This window comes from Pocillopora verrucosa, chromosome 12 (assembly GCF_036669915.1).
Source record: "Pocillopora verrucosa isolate sample1 chromosome 12, ASM3666991v2, whole genome shotgun sequence".
In the NCBI taxonomy this organism is placed as follows: domain Eukaryota; kingdom Metazoa; phylum Cnidaria; class Anthozoa; order Scleractinia; family Pocilloporidae; genus Pocillopora; species Pocillopora verrucosa.
Genome location: NC_089323.1, coordinates 177479 through 198821, shown reverse-complemented (window position 1 = coordinate 198821; position 21343 = coordinate 177479). Strand labels below are relative to the sequence as shown.

Genomic DNA, 21343 nt, shown 5'->3' with positions numbered 1-21343 from the left:
TCTTCGAAGTTGTAGTCTTTTCCACGCTTTTAATCTCTGGCACGTGGAAAACTAAAATGACGTCCCTGGCAAAACAACTACAGCAACTGCAAATACCGGGCAGTTTGCCTTCAACAGCCACTGCTAAAGCCAGCAAAAAATCATCTCTGCTATTTGATTCGAAAGAGGCAGCTGACATAGACAACGAAACTGTGTTCTCTATCGGTTTAAATGGCTTGGAAGAATTGAAAGTTATCGAGCCTGCCTTTAAGATGTTTGAAAAGTCGCTTTTTGGCGACAATTCGATGTCTTTGGAGAGATCTTTACAAACAAAAGATGTGAACGAAAAGCTCGATAAGCATATTTCAAAGTTTCTGCAATATTTATCGCCATACTTCTTGCTAAAGCCAGCTCATAAGGTTTTGGAATGGCTTATCCGAAGATTCCAAATCCACGTGCACAATGTTGATAGTTTGGTCACTTGTATTTTGCCTTACCACGAAACAAACTTGTTCACGCGTGTGTTGCAGCTACTTTCCATAAAAGATCCTTCCTCAAAATGGAACTGGCTCAGTCCGATTAAAAAAGCTGGAGTTCCCCTTTCTAAGACAGCTTTCTTACAACACTGCATCACTGATACAGCCTTCTTCTCTCTCATTTGTGACATGGTAATGGAAGGTATAAAGTTGGAAATCCCTCCGTCAAGCTCAAGAGTTTTGTTTACATTTTATACCTCAACTGTTGTTGGAGTCTTGGATATGATGCCAAGTGTGACAGAGAAATTTATGACTCTATTATTGCCTCATTTACTGGCTTGTATTAAGTCTGGGCTCTCAGAGCTGATAGCATCGTCATACATTATTACAGCTCAGTTGTGTTTTAGATGCAGTATGGAGAAGGAATTGGTGAAATCCCTTTCTGACAGCATATGTAAGGTATTATAAATTACTGTCATTTTGGGCAGCTTCCTTGAATAAAATATAACAGTAAATGGTGAGTTGAAAGTCCCTTGAAGGTTGACCCTCATGACTTAATTCAAGATTCCCTCTCATGAAAGCACCAGGGACTAAAATTGAGTCTTGAAATAAAACTAGCAACTTATCAATGTGGTGAAGCTTTAGTCATTTTTTGAGTTTGCATAAATGTTTACAACCAATCAATTATCAATCAGGGCAGTCCTCAAATTTAAACTGTTCCTCAAGTCTTGTTACAGGGAGTAATCAAGTTTATTTTCATAGTCCATTCTTTGAAGGTACTGTCTGTTGCTCTCCATGTTTCTGTGGCATCTCTCTTTACCTTGTCTTTCTCTAGCTTTTTCTCATCATTGGTTGACCACTATAACTTGTCATTGGTTCATAAGCTCTCCCAAACTCAAGTATTATTAATCCCTTCGTTTTTTAATAAATTTCAGAGCATTAAACCCGGATTTGCCACTGAAGGTTTGTCTTGTCTTACCTACATTTGTCAATCACAGGGGTTAAAGAAATTATCAAAGAGGTTAGTCTATGATACATGTATATAGCATATGATAAAAATGACTTACTTTTGCTTAATGTGCAGATATGTCACTTCTTATCCTTAAAATCTTCCATTTTTCATTTATAATTGTGTATTGCTATGTATTTTGTTACAGGTCTTTTAAAGCACTTCTGAAGCTTCCAAGACTGGTAGATATTCTTCACAATCTGTCTGTGACTCATAGCATTAATCCATTACTTGAAGCATTTGTCCCACAACTTGTATCCAATGGAATAAAACAGGAGTTATCAGAGGAGAGTGACACAAGAGCCCTGTTAGAGATTGTCTGGGAATTACTTAGAGAGGTTGATTTTGAACCAGCACTGGTCACAGTGATTGGCAGGTCAGAATTCATCATAAGTTGTTCATTGTAAGAAATACAGATATTTTTAATGGTTTTTTGAACAGTGTGTAGTACAGATATTATAGATGCACTGTCAGAGGGTTAAAAACAAATAATTCAAATAAAACACAGCTTGAATGAAAACCTCTGGTAAGCTATGGAACAGGTTGTGAGACCATGCATCTGGTCATTAACATGTGGCATCAATTATAGCACTTTTTTCATATATATTTCAAGATACTTCAGACCAGTGAGTGATGAAATGTGTATTCCCCGTGTTTGAAGGAATTTTCCTCTTGAGAATAAAAATCACATGAGTTGAGTACCTTTCTGACACTGGAAGAATGTGATCTCAACATTTAGCAGGCTTCAAGCCAATAAAATCTTCGTAAAACTCAGTCTAATCAGTTTTCTCTAAACAGACCTAACATATGACTGAAAGAAACTTCCACATGCTTGACTTGTTAATGACTTCTGTTCAGTTGGTGGAAATGTCGGGCACAGTCTATGAGAGCAGTCTTCTTATGGATTCTCTTCCTAAAGACAATCACATTTCTCAAATTACTTGGTTTTTTTTTGTTAAATATTGTAAATTAATCACTCTCCTTGATTCTTACCTGTAGAACACTTCTTGAGGAGTACTGTGATGCCAGGAAAGCATTGGGTGCAGACGAGGGTAGAATTGGAAACTTGAATGAAAAAGTGAAAGATTTGGTGCAGGCCTTGGAAAAAAGGTTAGGTTTGATGCCTGCACATTTGTATATGTGTAGGGCTTTTATGTTTTCGAATAAATTCATTTATATCTTTAAGCACTAAGGGCATACTCTGTGTTGTGTACCCTGCTTGTTTCTTGTAGTTCTTCTTTAAGTGAAACTGTAGTAGGCTATATCCATCAGATGCTGATTAATGAGACCAAATATCTGTTCTGAAAAGCTGGCAGAACTGGTGTTTGTCACATTTGCTCAAAAAGTGCTGGTATTTTAGAGTTTGCTTTAATTAAGTTCTCATAATGTCACTTCTCATAATTGAATAACCCATATTTACCAATGGATATGAATCAATATTAAGTCTCGTATTCTTGGCGAAACAGGGCAAATGTAGTTCCTTTAGAAGTTTCTGCAGGTGATCTTTTCTTTCCTGTTACTAAAGTTGATTTTGTTTTTAATGTATAATTATGTTTATTTTACAAGATATCCTACTGAACTAGAGAGAACTGTTGAGGCACATCTTCAGGCACTCAAGAACACAGAGGACATGACTGAGGGGGATGCTGGCATTGTTTCAGAGGAAGGTTCCCTCTGGACAATGGATCTGGTGTCCTTAGCACTCACAGGAGTAAAATCACAGGTACGTGTAACTTCCCTACCCCCTTACAAACACATGTAACTTCCCTGCTTCCCCCCCCCCCCATAGGTGCACATAACTTCCCTGTTTCCCCTCCCCCCTCCATCGAATGACTCTGGTGATGGAGTGTACATGGGGAATCACAGTCTGGTGGATGGAGATGGTGATATATTTTAAAAGCAAGCATTTCTTAAAACCTAATGTACACAGAGACCCTTTGTCATAAATGACAACATAGTTTCTTGTGAATTTTAGAATGACAGAAATGAAATGGAAATTTTTTTGGCTCTCCAGCTGTAATTAAGATGATCAAAGAAATATCTAAAAAAAAACACTGTCACACTGTCTGTGTACCCCTTTTAGAATGATGACCATCATGTATGGAATATCTGATGGAATATATGTATGTGTAAGACAGAACATTAATATAACACTTATATTCAACTGGATGTTAACTTTTCCCTCTGCAGGTTATTCCTGATTCAAACACAACACTAGTTTTGAGTCTTCATCATCCTCAAGCCCAAGTGCGAGAAATGGCAATCAAACGTCTAGGAGAACTATTAGCAGATAAAGGGGTACTGTTCTTCAGTTATCGTCCAGCTGTTATATTTGTGATCAGCCCTTGATCCTTTCACCTCCAAGAACTCTTTAGTAATTCTCCTTACTGTCTGGAAGACAACTCTTTTGATTCTTGTTTGAAGAAATTGGTGTTGGATCAACTAGTAATCTCCTAATTGATATTTTTTCGTTATTCTCATCACTTGCCTGCTTGGTATTGTATGGATATTGTAGGGAGAAATTTTATCTTGGTCAGTCATGTGAGTTAAAGGGTTACATTAGCCTGAACCTGTTTGTAGCTTCTCCCCTTGCTTCTTTTCTTTTGGAGGGTTACACTTGTTGATTATTTTTTATGCTTGTGATAGAATGTTGGAAGCATGGTTTATTACCTTTTTAGCAATTTGTGTGACTGTAGTTTCTATATACAATTATAACTCTGGTGAATGTTGGTGTTGATCATATATATTTTTTTGTACAGGGCTTGTCTGAAGACAAACAGTTCATTAGCGATTCATTACTTTCACGACTTCAAGATGATGATCCATCTGTGGTGGCTTGTGTGCTTAAGTTGGGACAGGTGAAATTCCATGAATTCTCAAGAGAAAGAATATTTAATTTAGTTGAATTTTTTCACTTTGCACTTTGAAAATATGTGATTATACTAATAACATATAATGGGTATTTTTTTGCAATTAGGGGCTTGTAGATAATCTTCCCATCAATCAGTTTTTGAAAGAAATGTTTAAACTTCTGGATAAGAAATCAGAGGAGTGGTGAGTGTAACACAATTTTATGGACATTATGATGTGCAAATTAAAGGAAACATTAATTTTTTATAAGTCTATCAAGCTAGATTTACATGCAGTAATAATTCTTGTTTTGGTCCTGTAGGGACAAGGTCCGAGAGGAAGCCACTCTATTGTTAGTTGGTGACTGGGTAACCTGTGCTGTACCATCACTTGTAGCAGAAGTTATGTTTGGTTTATTGCCTCGTCTACTGCTTCATCGTCAGTCTCACAAAATGGCAGTTCAGTTGTCATTAATTGTCAGCCAATCAGAGCTGGCTTCACTTCATCCTCTTTTGACTGGAATGGAAGATTTTGTTCAAAAGAAAGGTAGACACATATGCATCCTTTACATATACATGCAAACATTCAGTAACAACAGTAACTAACAAAGTGATCTCTCAGTGCTTACAAAACTGAGAGATTGCCTATCAAAAAGGGATTGTACATGTATTTGTATTACTTGTGTAATGAAACTCGTGTTTCGATACATTAAGTAAGTGACATTTTCCTTCCCAAGCTGATTCATCAACAACTTAAATTAAGCAAATCTACTGCTACAGCTTGTTATGAGAAAAATTCGCAATCAACGTGACTTGCGCAAGTGTAACATGATAGCTTTTTTCATTATGTAAATTTTCTGTTGTCTTCTCGCCGCTTTTTCAAGCCTTGAAGTCCTTTGTTTCATACAACAATGAAATACAAAAGAAACTTATAGCACTGAATAACAAAGGCACATGAATTGCGCATTTTTTTTGGCCGTGCGCGCAAAAAAATCATATATACGTGTCTGACTACCCTATGTTGGAGCGCATGAAATTTGTCTGCGCAGTTAACGTATACGCAAGCGGTACTGTAGGTATCAGTAAGTTGTATTGTGATCAGCTGAGATACATTTTGGTATTCAAGTGTGAATGTATTTTATCCTCTCAAACTTTTTCAGAGTGGAAAAGTTGTACGAAGATTGTTGACCTTGATAAGCTTGCCATGGCCAGCAGCTTACTGATCAGTTGGCTTGGAGATAACCTGGTTAAGTTAGATGAAGAACAATGTGTGGAGATGGTGGGTAAAACAACTCTTCTCCCCTCCATAGACGTGTAATTCTTGATATCAAGAATTATTGTTTTGGACTCGTAAATATCACTGGCACAGTTATTCATAAGAATTGGAATCAGAACTTACGCTGTACCTCTGGGCATACATGTATGTAACTGTAGATGTTTGAAGTCAGTAATTGTAAAGAATTCACCTTTAAAGGTTAATTTTAATGTTGTTACATTTCTTCTTGATTCTCTCTCAATCAGGTTCAGAGTATGATAGGGTATGCCAAAAGTCTTTCAGATGAAAGTCTTTTCTACCCACTCCTGAATTGTCTGCTCAGTAGGGTCATTGCTACAGCAACAGAGGAGTGTAAAATGAAGTTTTGCCAAATCATCACAGAATATATCTTACCCGATATTTGGAAAGTGACAAGATTGCCAGGAAACTATGAGCCACTCAAGGTACTGTGGACTGGACTGACATTTAATGTATAAAGCAATAATCTGAGAAGTTTTTCAGTGCTCTGTCTTTGAATTAAGTGACCTCTACCCCACTCTCCTTCATTTTATTATTCTCAATTTTCTCTTGGATTTTGAAAGAATAAAGAAGTGTGCTAAAGAGAGAAAACTTCCTTGCTTTCCTGGGATTTAATTGATGGAAAAGCAACCATATTATTCTTTCTCTAAACTTGGAAAACAGGAAGCCAACCTGTATTACTTTTGCAAACCTGTGCTCTCTTCTGAAAACCTGATGGATGTAGCTTTTACTCTGATCTTTTCAGTCATTCACATAAAATGCAGAAGATCTTGTCTGGAGTGCAGAAATAGTGATTTTATGTTGTTTATATGTGAGCACAGTACCAATTGTTTTCTTAGGAAGGTGTTTCTTTTATATATACATTTTTAGGATGAAGAGTCAGGAAACAAAGACACAAATCCAGGGCATGTGGTTCCATTTTCTCAACTAAAATGTTTGGTGAAATTTCTTGGTAAACACAGCAATAAGCGGCTGAATCATGCCAAAGGTGCCATTACACTGTGGCTGTGTAAGATGTTGATAAAGAACATCCCTACTGTGCCTTGTGCTTTAAGTGGTGAGAAATGTTTTTTGAATTATGGAGTAAATTATGTAAGTTAAGTGTTGTTGGACAATGCAGACAGTAGTTTAATTGTTAAACTATGGACAGTGTTGATAGTCAGTGAGCAGCTGGGATTCGATTACTTGTTCCTCCTCCCTTTCCCCAATTTTCTGTACATGTCTGGTTGTCACATAATGTACAGAAATCTAAAAACATATTATACATGTGCATTGTTTGTCACTTGTAGGACAGTGGTGGCCAGAGGCAGATGGTAATAACCCAGAAGGCATTTATACTAAGGTATGGAACATAAAGCATAAGGATACCGTTCCAAATTAAAAGTGCAATTTACAAGTCCTTACCTTTCCTTTTCCTTAGCTTCTGACAATGCTGTTTGAGGCTGTAGCATTTGGAAGTGGCACTTCAACAGCACATCAAGATTTATTCAAAGAATTACTTCAAGATCTCTTTCAGGTAAAAGACAATGTAGAGAGAGGTCAATTACGTACTCAGGTGTAGATAATATATGTTAGAGATTTATCCATTTTGAAGTAGCTACCAGAGTTAAATTCATTTTATTTTTTATTTTCTAATTTACTTATAGTCATCAAATCCACTGTATTAAGCATTTTAAATTGTTGAGTTAATTGTTTACACATTTATCATTTATGTGTTACAAGTTTTAGTTTCAATATCCATTGTTCAATTAAATGTCATTTTCCGTTACATTGTTTTCCAGTGCCATCTACCAGAAAAACTAGTCCTACTAAAGTTTCTTGGACATTTATGGTGTAAAAATCTCCACCAGGGAGGGGAGAGTGGATTAGCTCTTCTGCAAGTTCAGTGTCTTCACATTGCTACTGCATGCTTTGGCTCCATTAGCGGGAAAGCGGTGAAGGAACTGGCCAAGACAACATGTTCAGGTACAATAGTGTTTTTGCTGCAGGTAACCAAACAAAAATTTGAGTTGCCAATTATCAGGTTGTGAGTGATACATTTGTCATCGATGTACATTTGTATACAGGTGTAACTCGATTCTTGCTTTTGCAGTTGTTCCTTCTCTTATGGTGCCGCTGTGCAGCCCAGTCTCTGCTGTAAGAAAGTCGGCTGTTGCTTGTATAAAGATTATCAAGTCCAAACTATCTTCTGTCCAAGCCTGTCCAGTGACGGCACTTCTTGATGTCTTGAAGGACAGTGCTGAAGAACTTTCTGCAGATTCCGAGCAGTTACATAGGTGAGAATGTAATATTATTTAAATTTTTTCACTTATAGAAAAATTTCAAATTTGCCAAATTTTTTTATTACCTTTGGAACGGGTCACTTCTTGTCTTGAGGCGAGCGGAGGAAAGTATTAGGAAAGAGCGAATAAATGGCGTGGAAAGCGAGAATAGCGCGAGGCGCGAGCGAGTATAGTGCGAGGCGAGAGCGAGTATAGCTTGAGGCGAGAGCGAGCATAACGTGAGCCTCAAGGGCGAGTCACGCGTGTGACCTGCCTTTGCACGCACATAGCGCGTGCCATCCCTCGCCTGAAAGCTCCAAAAAAGGGAAAAATTATTGCTCGTTGTGCAGGACTAATCATTTACTATTTGAACTATTCATTGACAGGGTTCTTGGTGAGTTCTTTGCACCAGCGGTATCCCGCGGAAAGCCTCACTCCAAGTCATCGCACAATAAGATCATTAAGAACACGCTGGACTTCTTGTTACAACATGTAGCATCCAGTGAAACGTCTTCCTTTGTTAGACGTACCATACTGTCATCGTTACGCAGTGTTACTACTCAGGTATGAAGAAACCGATGGCTACAGGCAAACACAGAGCATCTCGATTTTTTATGAGAAGTAGAATAAACGGTAGATTTTTAACACGGTTGTCTTTGGAGAAAGATGTTACTTGAGAATTGGTGTTGTTAGACTCTTTTGAATTTGTAGATCTTAGCAGTATCCAGGTCGCTAGTTGCTTATGAACCTAGTAATTGGCCGAATTCAACGCTAGGTTTTCTTGCGCTCAGAGGCGGAAGATCAGAGCGGAGAAACCAAGAGTGTGGGCAGCACTTTATAACGGGGGAGTGTCGTTTTTACACAGGAGATGCTTCAGACCCTGTTGCCGCTCGTGGAAAAACTATTAGACAAGTGCGAGGATAGCAAAGCCCTCTTACATGAAGATGAGAGCATTCTGCTACAACTGATTTTACAAAAGTACACCCCGGACGCTGCTGCACTGCTGCAGGAGGAATCCAAATGTTGGAAAGAGATGTTGAGGGTGCTCTACCTGAGATCTGCGGTCTGCCCTGGACATCCAGCACCAATGTTGACTATGATTGGCCAGGTAAGTGCCATAAAATGAGTCTTTGCGACCTGTTTGGAAGCAGTATATAAGAAGTGTTTTGTCGCATCTAATCCATCAGAAGCCTTGATAGCAGGAACTGTGATTTTTTTTTTCCCTCTAAACAGCTGAGAAACAGGCGATTTCGGACACTTCCGTGCAATTTTGAATAGTTTCGTCCGATTTTTAACGTTTCCCGTCTGGTTTCAAACACTTTCCACATTTTATTTCACATCCCATTTCAGAAGCTTCCGTCTGGTATCGGAAGGTTCCTCCTGGTATCGGACATCTTCGCCTGTTTTCGAACAGTTCCGTTTGATTTGGGACGGTTTCATTCTATTTTCGGAGATTTGTCTGATTTTGGACACGTCCGTCCAATTTTGGACACCCCAGTCAGATTTAGATAAATTGAATTAAAACGTGTATGTTGGCTCCCGGACGCCTTTGTCTTATTTCAAACATTTCCTCTCAATTTTGCTCCTTTCTTTCAGATTACAAATAGATTTTTCCAAGCAATCCCAGCAGAAAGAGTAAAGCAGCATCTGATGAAGATTTTTGTGGACACGATGCTTGAAGCAAAGGATGTTGTTATAGGAAATGCTGCCAAGAATTCTCTGTTGAAGGTACACTGTTGAAAAAAACTGTTAAAGCTCTCTGCAAAAGTGAGAGATACCGTCCCGTAATTATAAATCTGATGCCCCGCCAAGACTCGAACCTCAGTCACTTCTGATTTCGTGGTCGCTTAGCAGCTCGGGCGTTCAATAAAGGAGCATTCTGATTCATGGCAAGCGTTATAAAATAAAAATCTGTGGTTGTCGTTTATTCATGTGCACGTAGTTGTCCTTGTAAAGTCGTGACTAACCCGATTTTGCTTTCTTCGCAGCTTACTCTGACAGCAGATCTGATTACTGAAGAGCTATGTAAGCTGAATTCCAATACTGATAAAGAACCAAAGAAGAAGAAAGTGAAGAAGTTAGTTTCCCGAGCGTTTGATTTATTTTGATTAGTATTCATTAGTGCTGTTTGCACAATGTATTGTGCTGGTTGCATGAGTTTTTTTCTTTCACGGAGACGGTAAATGTTCTTTTGACAGGGCGCGAAAGGGTGAGCAAGATGACGAGAACGAAGGAGCAGTGCAGCTACAAAGAGTGACAGTTGTTCTTGAATTGTTACAGAGTAAGATTAACATTGAAGAACCACATCGACTTCTACCAACCTTGTTTGGGACCCTGACCAGGTAAATGTACAGTCCTGTGATGAGAAAAAAGAAGGGAAAAAAACCTTGTAAAGTTATGTAATTTGAAAACGACTCTCCTTTTTAAGGTGAACGGAAAGTGAAAGCTTGCTCTACCATACACATTTCGTTGGACTTATTTAATGATGGAAACTTCTAAAACTTCTGCTCTTCGTGTAGCTTGAATACCAGCTGTTTTGAACTTTTGCATGGAGGTTTCACGTCTAATGTGTCTGTCGATTAATGTTAACAATAGGTTTTTTGTCCATCACACAGTTAATATATGTTCAGGTTGGCATCAAGACTTTGTTTAATTTTTGTTTGTTTGTTTCTTTTGTTTGTTTGTCTCCCCTTCAGGTGTGTAGAACTCGATCACAGTCAAACAGCTTCAGAGTACATTATGCAGCTGGTATTTTCTCTCATCAACAACATCTGTCAAAAACTATCTCCAAACAGCATCGCGTCTATTGCAGGTAACAGAAGCCATCACTAGCGGTTTGGAAGGGGGGGAGGGGTGAGGAACTCATAAAATGAGGGGAACTTGTCGTTCACCCCAGGAGTATTAAGCAAGGATTTGGTGTCATTTTAGACTTTTTAGGACTAAACCCGATAACGTAATGTCAAGGTGTATTTGGAAGTTGCCTAAGAAGAAAGTAAGGAAACACCGTCATTTTACTTTGTTGGGAGTCATTGGCTTGGAAATTTGAAAGGTGTTTACGGTTAATGAATAAGAGGGGGGGGGGAATGTCTCTCAAGACATTGTGGTGCTGCATCGGTGGGGGAATTACAAGATAACTAATTTTGGTTTCATCAACTAAGTTAAAATTGTGAATTAACCGCCTCCCCCCCACCCCCCTACAGTAGAAAGTTTCTAAAGCTGACGTTTTCGTGGGGTAGCCCATCTTCAGGATGAAACATCAACTTTAGAATCTTTCTTCGCGGTGGCCGGTTGGTATTCACATTAACAACTCAGCTGAAGAAACCAAATTATTTGAGTATCTAATGGGTCGGATCACAATCTAAATCGCAGCGAGTAACATCAAACACAATTTCCGTTGAGGGTCGTTGAAAATTTTTGTGAGGAAATTTACCACTACCCTTTGTACAAAACTGTTACACGGAGTCCATTCTCTGAGTTCTGAATATTTTAATTCCGAAATTTAAGTTTACCAGGGATTTTCTAGCTGAGATGTTAGTTCACTGTCTTTTGTTTTGTGGCAGATCTTGTTCCCGAAGACCAGTTTGACGTGGAGTTGATAGTCCAGTGCATAAGGTCATCAGAGAATCCGCGCACTCATACCCAGGCTTTACTCCTGCTTGCAACCTCAGCCAAGCTTTTTCCGGTAAATTTATTGAAAGTGTTTCATAAACTCGGTGGCCTGATGGTTGGCACTCCGGTTTCTGGATTTTTAAAATTCGTGGTTTCCAATTCAGGCCAAGCCATTTTGTAGGCACCATTTTCTTACAGTTCCTCTATTCACAAAAGAATAGAAATGAGTGTCGGTGAACGACCTTAAAAAAATGCTAACGGGGAAGGGAAGGGTAACCCAGAAGCAAAATAACTTTCTAGCCCGGCAGAGTTGAATCACGCCTATGCGCTTCATCTTACAGAAACCAGGAGGAGTTGCAGCGGGGTATCTATTCAAGCCTTTCTTCTATGCAGACTTCATGTGATTATGTAAATTTGTATGCTAGCTGAAAAACTCTCCTTCCCCCCACCCCTTCCCCTCTCAGCCTCCCGCGTCCAGCAACAATGTGATATTGGAATGATCTTTGGGGCTTTTTTTTTCAGGAAAAAGTTTTGCACAATGTGATGTCGATATTCACTTTCATGGGCGCGAGTGTCGTTCGCCAGGATGATAGTTACAGTTTTGAAGTCATCACTAAAACACTGGACACAGTGATTCCTGCGTTGATTCAGGTATGTGTGGTTTGTTTGAACTGCATTTACTTTCAGTTGTGCACATCAAGTGAAATATGAGTAAGAAACGTATTACTCGTAAAAGCTTTTCAATCGAGTGTCCTAAAACGGAATTAAAACGGCTAAGTAAGACAAAGGTGAATGTCACAGAGAATATTTTGGGATCCAAATCTAAAATAAGGAAATCTAGTGAAGTGCGGTAAAATCCACGAGGGTCAGAGGGTGAAAAGCGCGTGGGTTAGAGGGAGAAACGCGCGTGGGTCAGAGGGTGAAAAACGCGTGGGTTAGAGGGAGAAACGCGCGTGGGTCAGAGGGTGAAATGCGTGTGGGTCAAGGATGCTGCAAGTTTTCTACACCGATCACAAAACGAGGCATAGCAAACCTATTCCAGTCCTGGATTAGTTTCAACACTCCCATTTAGGATTTCTTCATCCACGTCTCAATCCATTTAGGCGGGTGAGAAGCAGCAGTTACCACAGCTGACCAAAAAGGACTCGGCGTCTCTAGATGACATTGTGGCGATGCTTATCAGAGTGTTTGTGGATGCCTCGCCTCACATTCCAGAGCACCGCCAGCTTCCCTTGGTTGCTCATCTCATCGGCACTGTTGGTTCAACACAGTTCCTTCACACAGTGATCATTCTCTTACTGGAGAAGCATGTTGTGCACGCTCCAAACACGTCTGATGATAAACAGGTACTTGTTAGATTGCGAAAATAGTCTCTTTCGACTCCCATTCTTTCCCTCCCCCCCCCCCTCCCTCCCGTCCTTCGCCTTAATGGAAAATCACAACATCACGCACACTACACAAATGAAGTTTACTCAAACGTAGTCCCGCTGTGCTTCGGTTCAAGGCGAGAGTTGTTCCTAACATGTACATACCTTTACCTGTTTTTGTATCACTAGGATCAATCGGTATCTGGATGACTGCGCACCTACCCCTCCCCTAACCCAACAACAGTCAACCGAGAACAAGTTAGGGTAATGTTGAGTTAGGGGAGGGGTAGGTGCGCCGTTGCCCAGATACTGACATTAATGCTATTGCTCTAAATATTATTTCTGTAGACAAAGGGGAAAAGTAAAGAATAGTTTAAAATATACGTAAAAGTAGGTATCTCTGACATGATTTATTTCTTGTGTTTCAGACCTCTGTTGCCAAAAAGCCTCTCGGAGCAGACTTTTGTCTCAGTCTCTGCCATTGCTTCCACGTTAATGTTCAGGTACAGTAAGTTTTAAGACATGCGGTGTTGAAATTAGTTAAACGAGTGTGAATCAGGACTAAGGTATCATACAAAAAGATATATCTTGTAATATGAGCAGCGTGAAGAAGCGTGAAACCTTGTCTGTTAAAGAATTGACGCGAGGTATAACAAAATCTGGAAATGACAACGTATCTGGGAGGTTCTGGTCGTAATTAAGGTGTTTTGTCAGTATTTGGTGGAAAAAATTGAGAAGCGGAAAAATTGTATCGTTTTTCTTTTCTTTTTTGTGATTTTTTTTAGCTGTTTATTCAGTGTTGAAAGTAGAAACAAAAAAGTGTTCATTAGTCTTGACGTGATGCCAGAACATTATTGTTTGTTGGTAGGTAGAGGCCATGCTGAAACTCCTGCAGTTCATTGATCAGTTGCCGTTGGAAAAACCTGAAGGTATACTACCAAATGATTATGATGTTAACTTAGTTATGTTCGTTTGTACCAGGACATGAAAGTGTTTAAATCAGGTGCCATCTTAGTGAATGATGAAATGTGTATTCCCCGTGTTTGAAGGAGTATTCCTCTTGAGAAAAAAAATCACACGAGTTGAGTCCTTTCTGACACTTGATGGCTCCTGAACGTACATTGGTTCGTTTGTTTATTATTCCTTGTCTGAGTTTCTTTGTTGTCCATTCATCACTTTGGACCTTCGTCTGTTCGTCATTTCGTTCGTACGTTCGTTAGTTTGTTCGTACGTTCGTTAGTTTGTTCGTTCTTTCCTTAGTTTGTTCGTTCTTTCGATCGTTCTTCCTTTCGTTGTGTGTGTAAAGACGCTTTTCCTATAAGTAATCAGTGAACTCGTCTATGTGATAATTAGTCACCAAAAGATTTTCCTTTAAAAATTTCTTTTCTTCTCGATATTTCCTCCACAGTTCGTCTAAAGCCCAGGATGGCTAGAAAAAGTGCCCGTATATTCCTCGCTGTTACGCCTCTGTTTGATGTGGACACTCACTCAGCGAAACACCTCAGGCAATTCAAATACACATCAATCAGTGTTATTTCTTCCTTGCTCGACAGTGACGAGTTTGTAAACAAGGTAAATAACCACTGACAACAGTTCTTTTCCACACCCACCTTGACCATTAGACAATACTGTCAACTGTTACTCCCGAATTCAAACGATCTATCATTTAGGTTAAACTGTTTTAAAGCGCACAAATCCAAAAACATTTTCGATGACAATTGCAAATTACAACTGCGGTAAAATTTCTCACTTTTGTTTCTGTCAGCAAAAACAGTGTTTTATTTCCTTTGTTTACCTTTCATTTGACGGAGTACAGGTCCATGTTGAGGAAGAAATGTTGGATTCTCTCTTTCTAAGGTAAACTTTGTTTATGTGTCCTTGTTTCACTGTGGACATTATATTCTCTAAACAGATAGCTCTTTCCTTTTATAAAATGAGTTTTAGAGTCAGTGTCGATTAAAAAAAGAAATTCCTTTTGTGACATCTTCACTATAGTCAGTGGGGAAACTTGCCACACTCTGTTGAAACAACTCTAAAAGTGACTAAATTTCGTAGTATATTTATTTTTCTTATTTTATTTTTTGTTTCTGCAGACTGTTACAGGATACATTAAACTTCATGACTAAAACGGCGCAACATGGTGATCAGGCAGCTACTGATGTGACTGGAAAGTTTTGGAAAGCTTTGCTGCATAAAACTTATGAAATTATAGACAAGGTAATGAAATACGAAAAACTGTCTGCTCTCCTTTAAAAGAACCATGACTCAGAATATGATTAAATATCCTGTTCTCTTTCCTCAAGGTAAATCTCCTTTTACCTGCCTCGGTATTTTTCGATGTCATTGAAAAACTTCTCCATAGCAGCAATGGAACAGTGAAGCGTAAAGCTATGGAGCTACTGAACTGCAAACTAAGCAATAACGTTGGAGTTCATTCTGACGAGCAGGTACACGTACAATAAGAATGTAAAACTTACAGTGTAGTCCCAATATTCTGAATCCGTAGGCTGGGTCTTCGTGTAGGTAGTTGTGCTTATGTATATGCAGGGTCCTCGGGCGCGGACTTGTGTTAGTGTACCAATGCCTTTTTACCCACGATATCCAGAGTTTAAACCGTGTTCCCCTCTGTGGGGTTGTGTGAGAGTAATATTGTTGTTTTAATTGTCTGTTAAGAGAGCATCGACTTGACATGTTAGTAAAACGTAAACAAGAATGTATGTTCTAATTATAATTCTTGGTATTATTTTCGTATTTGAAGATTAAGGCGTTACTGAACTTAGTAACCGAACTCCTCGCCATATCGGGAGGTACTGGGGAGAGTGAGGTGTCCCTCATTAACAGGCAGACAGCTTTGTACAGCTTGAAGCTTCTCACTCGATTGCTGGCCAAGGAACACCCTGACGAATTTAAAGAGGTACTGGAACTTGTTTTCTTTTACATTTGTGAATGAATTGAACCCCTGCCCTCCCCCCCCCCCAAGTTAACACTTTTGAGATATTACATTTCGTCCTGATGTAGGTGATGACTGTGGCAATTGATGTGTTTTCTAGCAAAGATTCCAACCCTCAGGTAAGTTACCCACGTCTATATTCTCGTTCTCCTTGGTGACGCATTTCAGCATTTGTCGGTAATACAGTCTCAGTTGCAGTGGGTCGTGTTTGAGAATCAAAATGCGGCGTTTTTCTATGCCCACAAAAGACTTGAGAGAATATCATAACCCCCTTTCCAATGGGATGCCAAATGTATGGAAGGCTGTTCACCGTCCTTCCCCTCCCTAGCAGTTTGTCGAGTTTCCCTACAGTTTTCCAGCACTGACATACACTCAGTGGTGTAGGGAGGGGCTATTAGAATAAATCATCTCGCTAATATCCCGTCCAGGGTTCAAATCTTGATCCAATGTCTAGACACTTCGCTTGGTTTACTTTATTTCTCATTGGCTCCAAATAATATTTTCTTTCGTTCTGATTGGCCCCGGCCCTGTGGTCAGCTTTTCTTTAGTTATTGAAAATTAAAGATTTCCTAATTTCTTTGACCTCAAGGTTGCTTCAAGCGCATTGCTCTGTGCAGCAGAAGTGCTCGGTGGACTTAAAACGCACTGCATTCCCTTCTTGCCAAAGCTGATGCCTTCTGTACTGAAACTGCTCAAAAGAAATCAAAAAGAGAGGTAAAGACTTCACTATTAATAAGATATCTGTAAAGATGTTTAATTCATTTGAAACTGAGGTAGATAAAAAAAATAGCATGCGTCCGATGAAATCTTAGCTTTGATGATGACTTCGCGCTGTTTGTCGAAATGGCAGATTTTACATTTGGTCCACGATCGTAACAAGACCAGTAACATCTTTCTTTAAGCCATATGTGATGTATGAATATTGTCAAGTAGCTGTCTGCTACACACTGATTTTTATGCTGGTTCTCCTGGCACCGAGAGGATTTAATTGACAAGTTAAGCCAAATATTTTAATTATTTCCCTTTCTATTTCTCTCTTCCAGGAACAGCCTGTTGACTCTGTGTGGTATAACAGCTTTGTACAAAGCCACAGAAGCACTTCCACATTTTCTTAGTCCTCATTTAGTGGATATTCTGATTATGGTAAGTTTGTTCCCGCTGGTACTCTCTTCTGTAAGATATATCAATTATTTTTGCCCGCGTGCGATTGGTTCAAACGCGTCACGTGACCGCCAATGGCCCACCTGAAACTGAGGAATAACGGGTGATAATCCCAAGGTGATATTCCTCAAGCTTCCAACCTTGACGCTGTATAGACTGGAGTGATTTTCATGTCGTTCATGTCAAACTGGGTAGTTTAACTTTTTTGAAGGTGACGCAACCATCTCTTACTGGAGGAGAGGTTACAGAGGTCCAGCAAGAAAAGGAAGAGGTTACAAAGCAGTCGACTGTGGATGTACAGTTAAAGGATCGTATAGTCTTGCTCAGGTATCTTTTGTGATGAATAGACTTGACAAATTTCCACCCTACGTTTTCACTGACCCAGTGTAGTGCATTTGACTGACAGAGATTTCGTTGAAATGTGTTGCTAAGCCTTCCTCCTCTCTTACTTTCTTTTCTTCCTTTTTAGGAAAGAACTGGCTTGTAATATTGCACCCCGAGTGCTGATATCGGCAGTGTCTGATTGCTACAACAGTATTGTCAACAAACACAAGGTTGATAATTTTTTGACTAAGTTTTTTGTAGTTTATCTTTATGTTATCATTCAGATCTCCAATCATGATCGTCAATTTTAATGTTTTCCCGTTGGAATCAGTTACCTCAGGAACATTACAGCCTCTTATCAAACTGTGATCTAATTTACATCGAAAGCCACCTTAATATTCTCCTTAATTTTGTAGTTCTCGGGTGCTCGTGCCCTTCTCCGATTGGTTTAAAATCCCACTTTGTTTCTGGTGCCAAAGCGTACATTGTCGGAAATCGTTCGTGATAACCTGTTTTGTTGTCATCTTTTTAGGAACGTGTTTTTGTGCTTATGGATGTCCTGGCAGAATGTGTGAAAGCCATGAAAAAGGAGGATATTAAAACCTACCATTCCAATCTCTTTACGCTGTTCTTAGAAGCGTTGGATTTCAGAACTCACCACAACCAGGAGGTAGGCTCGGTAGCGATTCGTTGTTATCTTTTTTTGGAAATAAGATTTTTATACTTCTTACGATGTTTTTAATATTTACCTAGGTAGTATTTGTTAATTTTTTTAAGGGCACACTTAATTTGGAGCCTCGCTCTGTTGTGTGTCCCGCACCTTCGTCTCTCCCTCTTGTGACCTCTTCAAATGTCTTTCTTTTTCTTAGCATTTTAGCCGTGTGATCATGGTGAAAGCGATCAAATAAATAAATAAGTATTTTTTTTGTGCTTCGTCTCCCCACCCCCCACCCACATTCTCTCTGCACAATTATGTCGCTGTTATCTCGGGTCGGTCGTCCCACTTTTAGAATTTTTAGAATTTTCTTCTCGTGTAAATGTGTTTCTCTTAACTTGGTTCGTTCCAGGACGACGATGATCTCGTGGACAAAACAGAGCGTAGTGTGATCGAGGCATTTTTGTGTCTCGTGATCAAGATGTCCGAGGCTTCTTTTAGACCGACGTTTTTAAGGGTACGTCAGAGACTGATCTATAGTCCTCACCCTCGAGATCTTTAAACAAAATGACTTAACTGACAGCCAAACATTTCTTTGTTTGTCTGTTTTTGGATGTGGTGTCAAATCAAATGTGGTGTCAAACAGAGTCCGTTAGTTGAAAATTTCCTTTCTTCTATTATTCTTGTTGAAATCGTGAAATAAGTTATATTCCAATAAATATTGCGATTGGTGGAATTCAAATATAGCTTGATGTTTCTTGAGATGTCAGTTTTAGGTCTTACACGAACGCACGTTTCTTACAGTTGATAGATTGGGCGACCAGGCCTTCGTCCAGTAAGGAGAGGTTGATTATTTTCTATCGTCTTTGCGACAGGTGAGGAAAAGGCGTTGCAATACTATTGTAGAGATGAATGTTTTGGTTTGACAAGGGGTGAATTGGACAAATATGTGATGAATCTCTTCAGGCGAACGGCCAACGCTTGAAATGTCAGCTTCCGAGAATCTTTACGGTGACCAATTTGCATTATCAACTCAGTTGATAAGTGAAAATTATCTTTATATATTCCCCCACTGACGCAGCACCACAGTTTCTTTAGAAAGTTACACCCATTACCCCTTAGTCTTTCTCTGTGTTTGCTTCCAAAACTTCGGCCCTGTGTGCTCTCTTCGTAATAGAATGAACTTTAAAGTAAAAGAGAGTATCTAAATTTAACTGTTGACGTTTGTTTATCTTCAGCGTGGCTAATAAACTGAAAGGATTGTTTGTGCTGTTTGCGGGTTACATTATGAAGAACTGTGCTTCTTTGCTGGATGCCGCAAACATCTCCAAAACTGGTAAGCATCCTTTTGAAGGGCAAATTTGAATTTAGTATCGGAAATAATCCGGCATTTCATTGATTGAACTTTGGTACGTTGAGAGAACCTGCGCTAACCTCTCAACAAATCAGATGCTAAACAAAAACTAACTGCGACTTGGCCACGCGCGTTTTCCCGCGCTCAAAGCTGTTAGCTTGTCCTAAGTTTAATCCTTTTTGACTCGTTGTGATGTTAACGTTTTTGTTTGCTAGCTGCGATAACTTTGGTTTTTACTTCTTTAATGGGAATTCCCTAGTCCTGCTTTGTAGTTAAATAACTCTCATCACATTAAACAGATATTTTCGAAAATTAGCTGTAATGGCTGCTTTCTTAGTTTCTTAGGAATCAAAATGTATCCTTTTTTGTTTATATTCGAACTCTAGAAGAGAACATTTTCCCGGACGAGTCTCCAAACAGAAACATGCATAAAACTTGCCTCTTGTTGAACTACATGTTGGATTGTTTGCACAAATGCTTCATGTATGACACACACGGATTCTTGGACAGCGATCGTTTCCAGTGTTTGATGCAGCCTCTTGTAGACCAGGTAATGTTTGCGTGACTTGACAGCGTTACGTTACGACAAACAAATTGTTGTAATTCTTAAGATAGCTTATGCAGGAGACGGTGATTTTGAATGTTTCGTATGTAATCTCTTGTAGTTAATTTGTGTACACTTTTTTTTGTACACTGTTTTTTTTTAAACAGATTGAAAACCTGTTGGGAGGAGAAGATACCTTCAGAGAGAGGCTTACGAACCACTTAGCCCAATGCCTCGCGCAGTTTGCCGTAGCCTCCGGGAGTGATGCGCAGTGGAAACCGCTGAACTATCAAGTATTACTGAAGACTCGACACAGCTCTGCAACAGTAAGTGTGGATTTCTTGACAATGATGTACCAGTAAGTCTGTCAATCCGAAGGTCAGTCAATGGGTGTTGGGTTTAAGTGTTAGTCAATCTTTGAGTCAGTCATTGGGTCGATTGGTCTGTCCGTCAAACTGCCCGTGAGGTCAGTCGATCAATTCAACAAAGATTTTTTTTTTTTTAGTCGGACAATTAGTCAGTCTACCAGTTAGCGAGTCAGTCAGTTTTTTATTCATATAGTCTGGGTGGTCAGTCAGTCAGTCAGTCAGTCAGTTTTTTATTCATACAGTCTGGCAGTCAGTGAGTCAGTTTTTTATTCATACAGTCTGGCAGTCAGTCAGTCAGTTTTTTATTCCTATAGTCTGGCAGTCAGTCAGTTTAAATAAGATAATTTGCCAATTTAAGTCATCAACTCAGTTGATAGTACTTAATTACCCAGTTTTTATGGTACCTAATTATTCGCCATTTTTTTACCTCAGGTTCGCTTTGCAGCCCTCAAAGTTCTAGAGGGATTCCACACAAGACTCGGAGAGGAGTTTATGGTGCTTTTACCAGAGTCAATTCCATTCTTAGCAGAGCTTATGGAAGGTGAGAGAACAAAACTTAATGGACGTGACAGATCATTGTGTAACCCATCGTTACAAGTTACGCACTAGATTGTTAGCTTGCGTAGCCAGCGAAGCTGCGCTGTTTGTTTTCACTGTTCCGGTGCCTTTGCTTTCATCGAGTGCCTGTAAGCCACATGGGCTATTTGGTAGCCTCCCTTTTGTTTTACATTTGCTAGAAGTATTTTGTAAAGGTCCAACCTTACTTTTTTGTAATTTTACAGATGAATGCTTTGAGGTGGAACAACAATGTCAGCACCTCATCTCGGAAATTGAGCAAGTCTTGGGAGAGCCATTACAAAAATATTTTTAAGAGATATGACGAGACACTGTTCCATACTGGGGAAACCTGCCCAGCACTGGCGAATATTGCTCTACACTAGCGAACACCGCTCAACACCGGCGAACACTGCCCCACACTGATGAAGTTGCCCTATGGACATGAACTTGGTTCAGCCTATTGAAAATTGATTTCCTCTCTAGTGGGAATAAATATAACCATAATCCTTATTCATCAACTCTGATTTTTATTTTATTTAGTGCTGCAAAGAAAAAACAACTTTTATTGGATTTAACCCTTGACGC

General features: G+C 39.4%; 1 protein-coding gene across 1 annotated transcript; it reads left to right on the top strand.

The window, feature by feature from the left end:
* Positions 1-42: 42 nt before the first annotated feature.
* Positions 43-21268, top strand: LOC131778003 (HEAT repeat-containing protein 1). Its single transcript, XM_059094377.2, has 45 exons — positions 43-914; positions 1391-1476; positions 1613-1840; positions 2464-2574; positions 3031-3187; positions 3655-3762; positions 4224-4322; positions 4442-4518; positions 4637-4860; positions 5474-5592; positions 5835-6032; positions 6478-6664; positions 6897-6949; positions 7028-7123; positions 7389-7572; positions 7700-7883; positions 8255-8432; positions 8734-8976; positions 9465-9596; positions 9857-9945; positions 10067-10210; positions 10565-10680; positions 11429-11550; positions 12000-12128; positions 12581-12823; positions 13273-13347; positions 13713-13773; positions 14253-14416; positions 14661-14701; positions 14938-15061; positions 15148-15291; positions 15603-15758; positions 15863-15913; positions 16384-16508; positions 16838-16937; positions 17167-17282; positions 17425-17509; positions 17812-17949; positions 18347-18451; positions 18739-18809; positions 19173-19270; positions 19675-19838; positions 20000-20158; positions 20633-20741; positions 20983-21268. The coding sequence occupies exons 1-45, from the start codon at positions 57-59 to the stop codon at positions 21069-21071; spliced, it is 6540 nt and encodes a 2179-aa protein (XP_058950360.2). The 5' UTR covers positions 43-56; the 3' UTR covers positions 21072-21268.
* The last annotated feature ends 75 nt before the right edge of the window (positions 21269-21343 follow it).

Excerpts from the sequence above, each read along its gene's own strand:
- LOC131778003 (XM_059094377.2), top strand. The coding sequence starts at position 57 with ATGACGTCCCTGGCAAAACAACTACAGCAACTGCAAATACCGGGCAGT. Across the intron at positions 4,861-5,473 it reads AGATTTTGTTCAAAAGAAAG|AGTGGAAAAGTTGTACGAAG; the intron begins GTAGACACATAT and ends AAACTTTTTCAG. Across the intron at positions 15,292-15,602 it reads GAGTTCATTCTGACGAGCAG|ATTAAGGCGTTACTGAACTT; the intron begins GTACACGTACAA and ends TCGTATTTGAAG.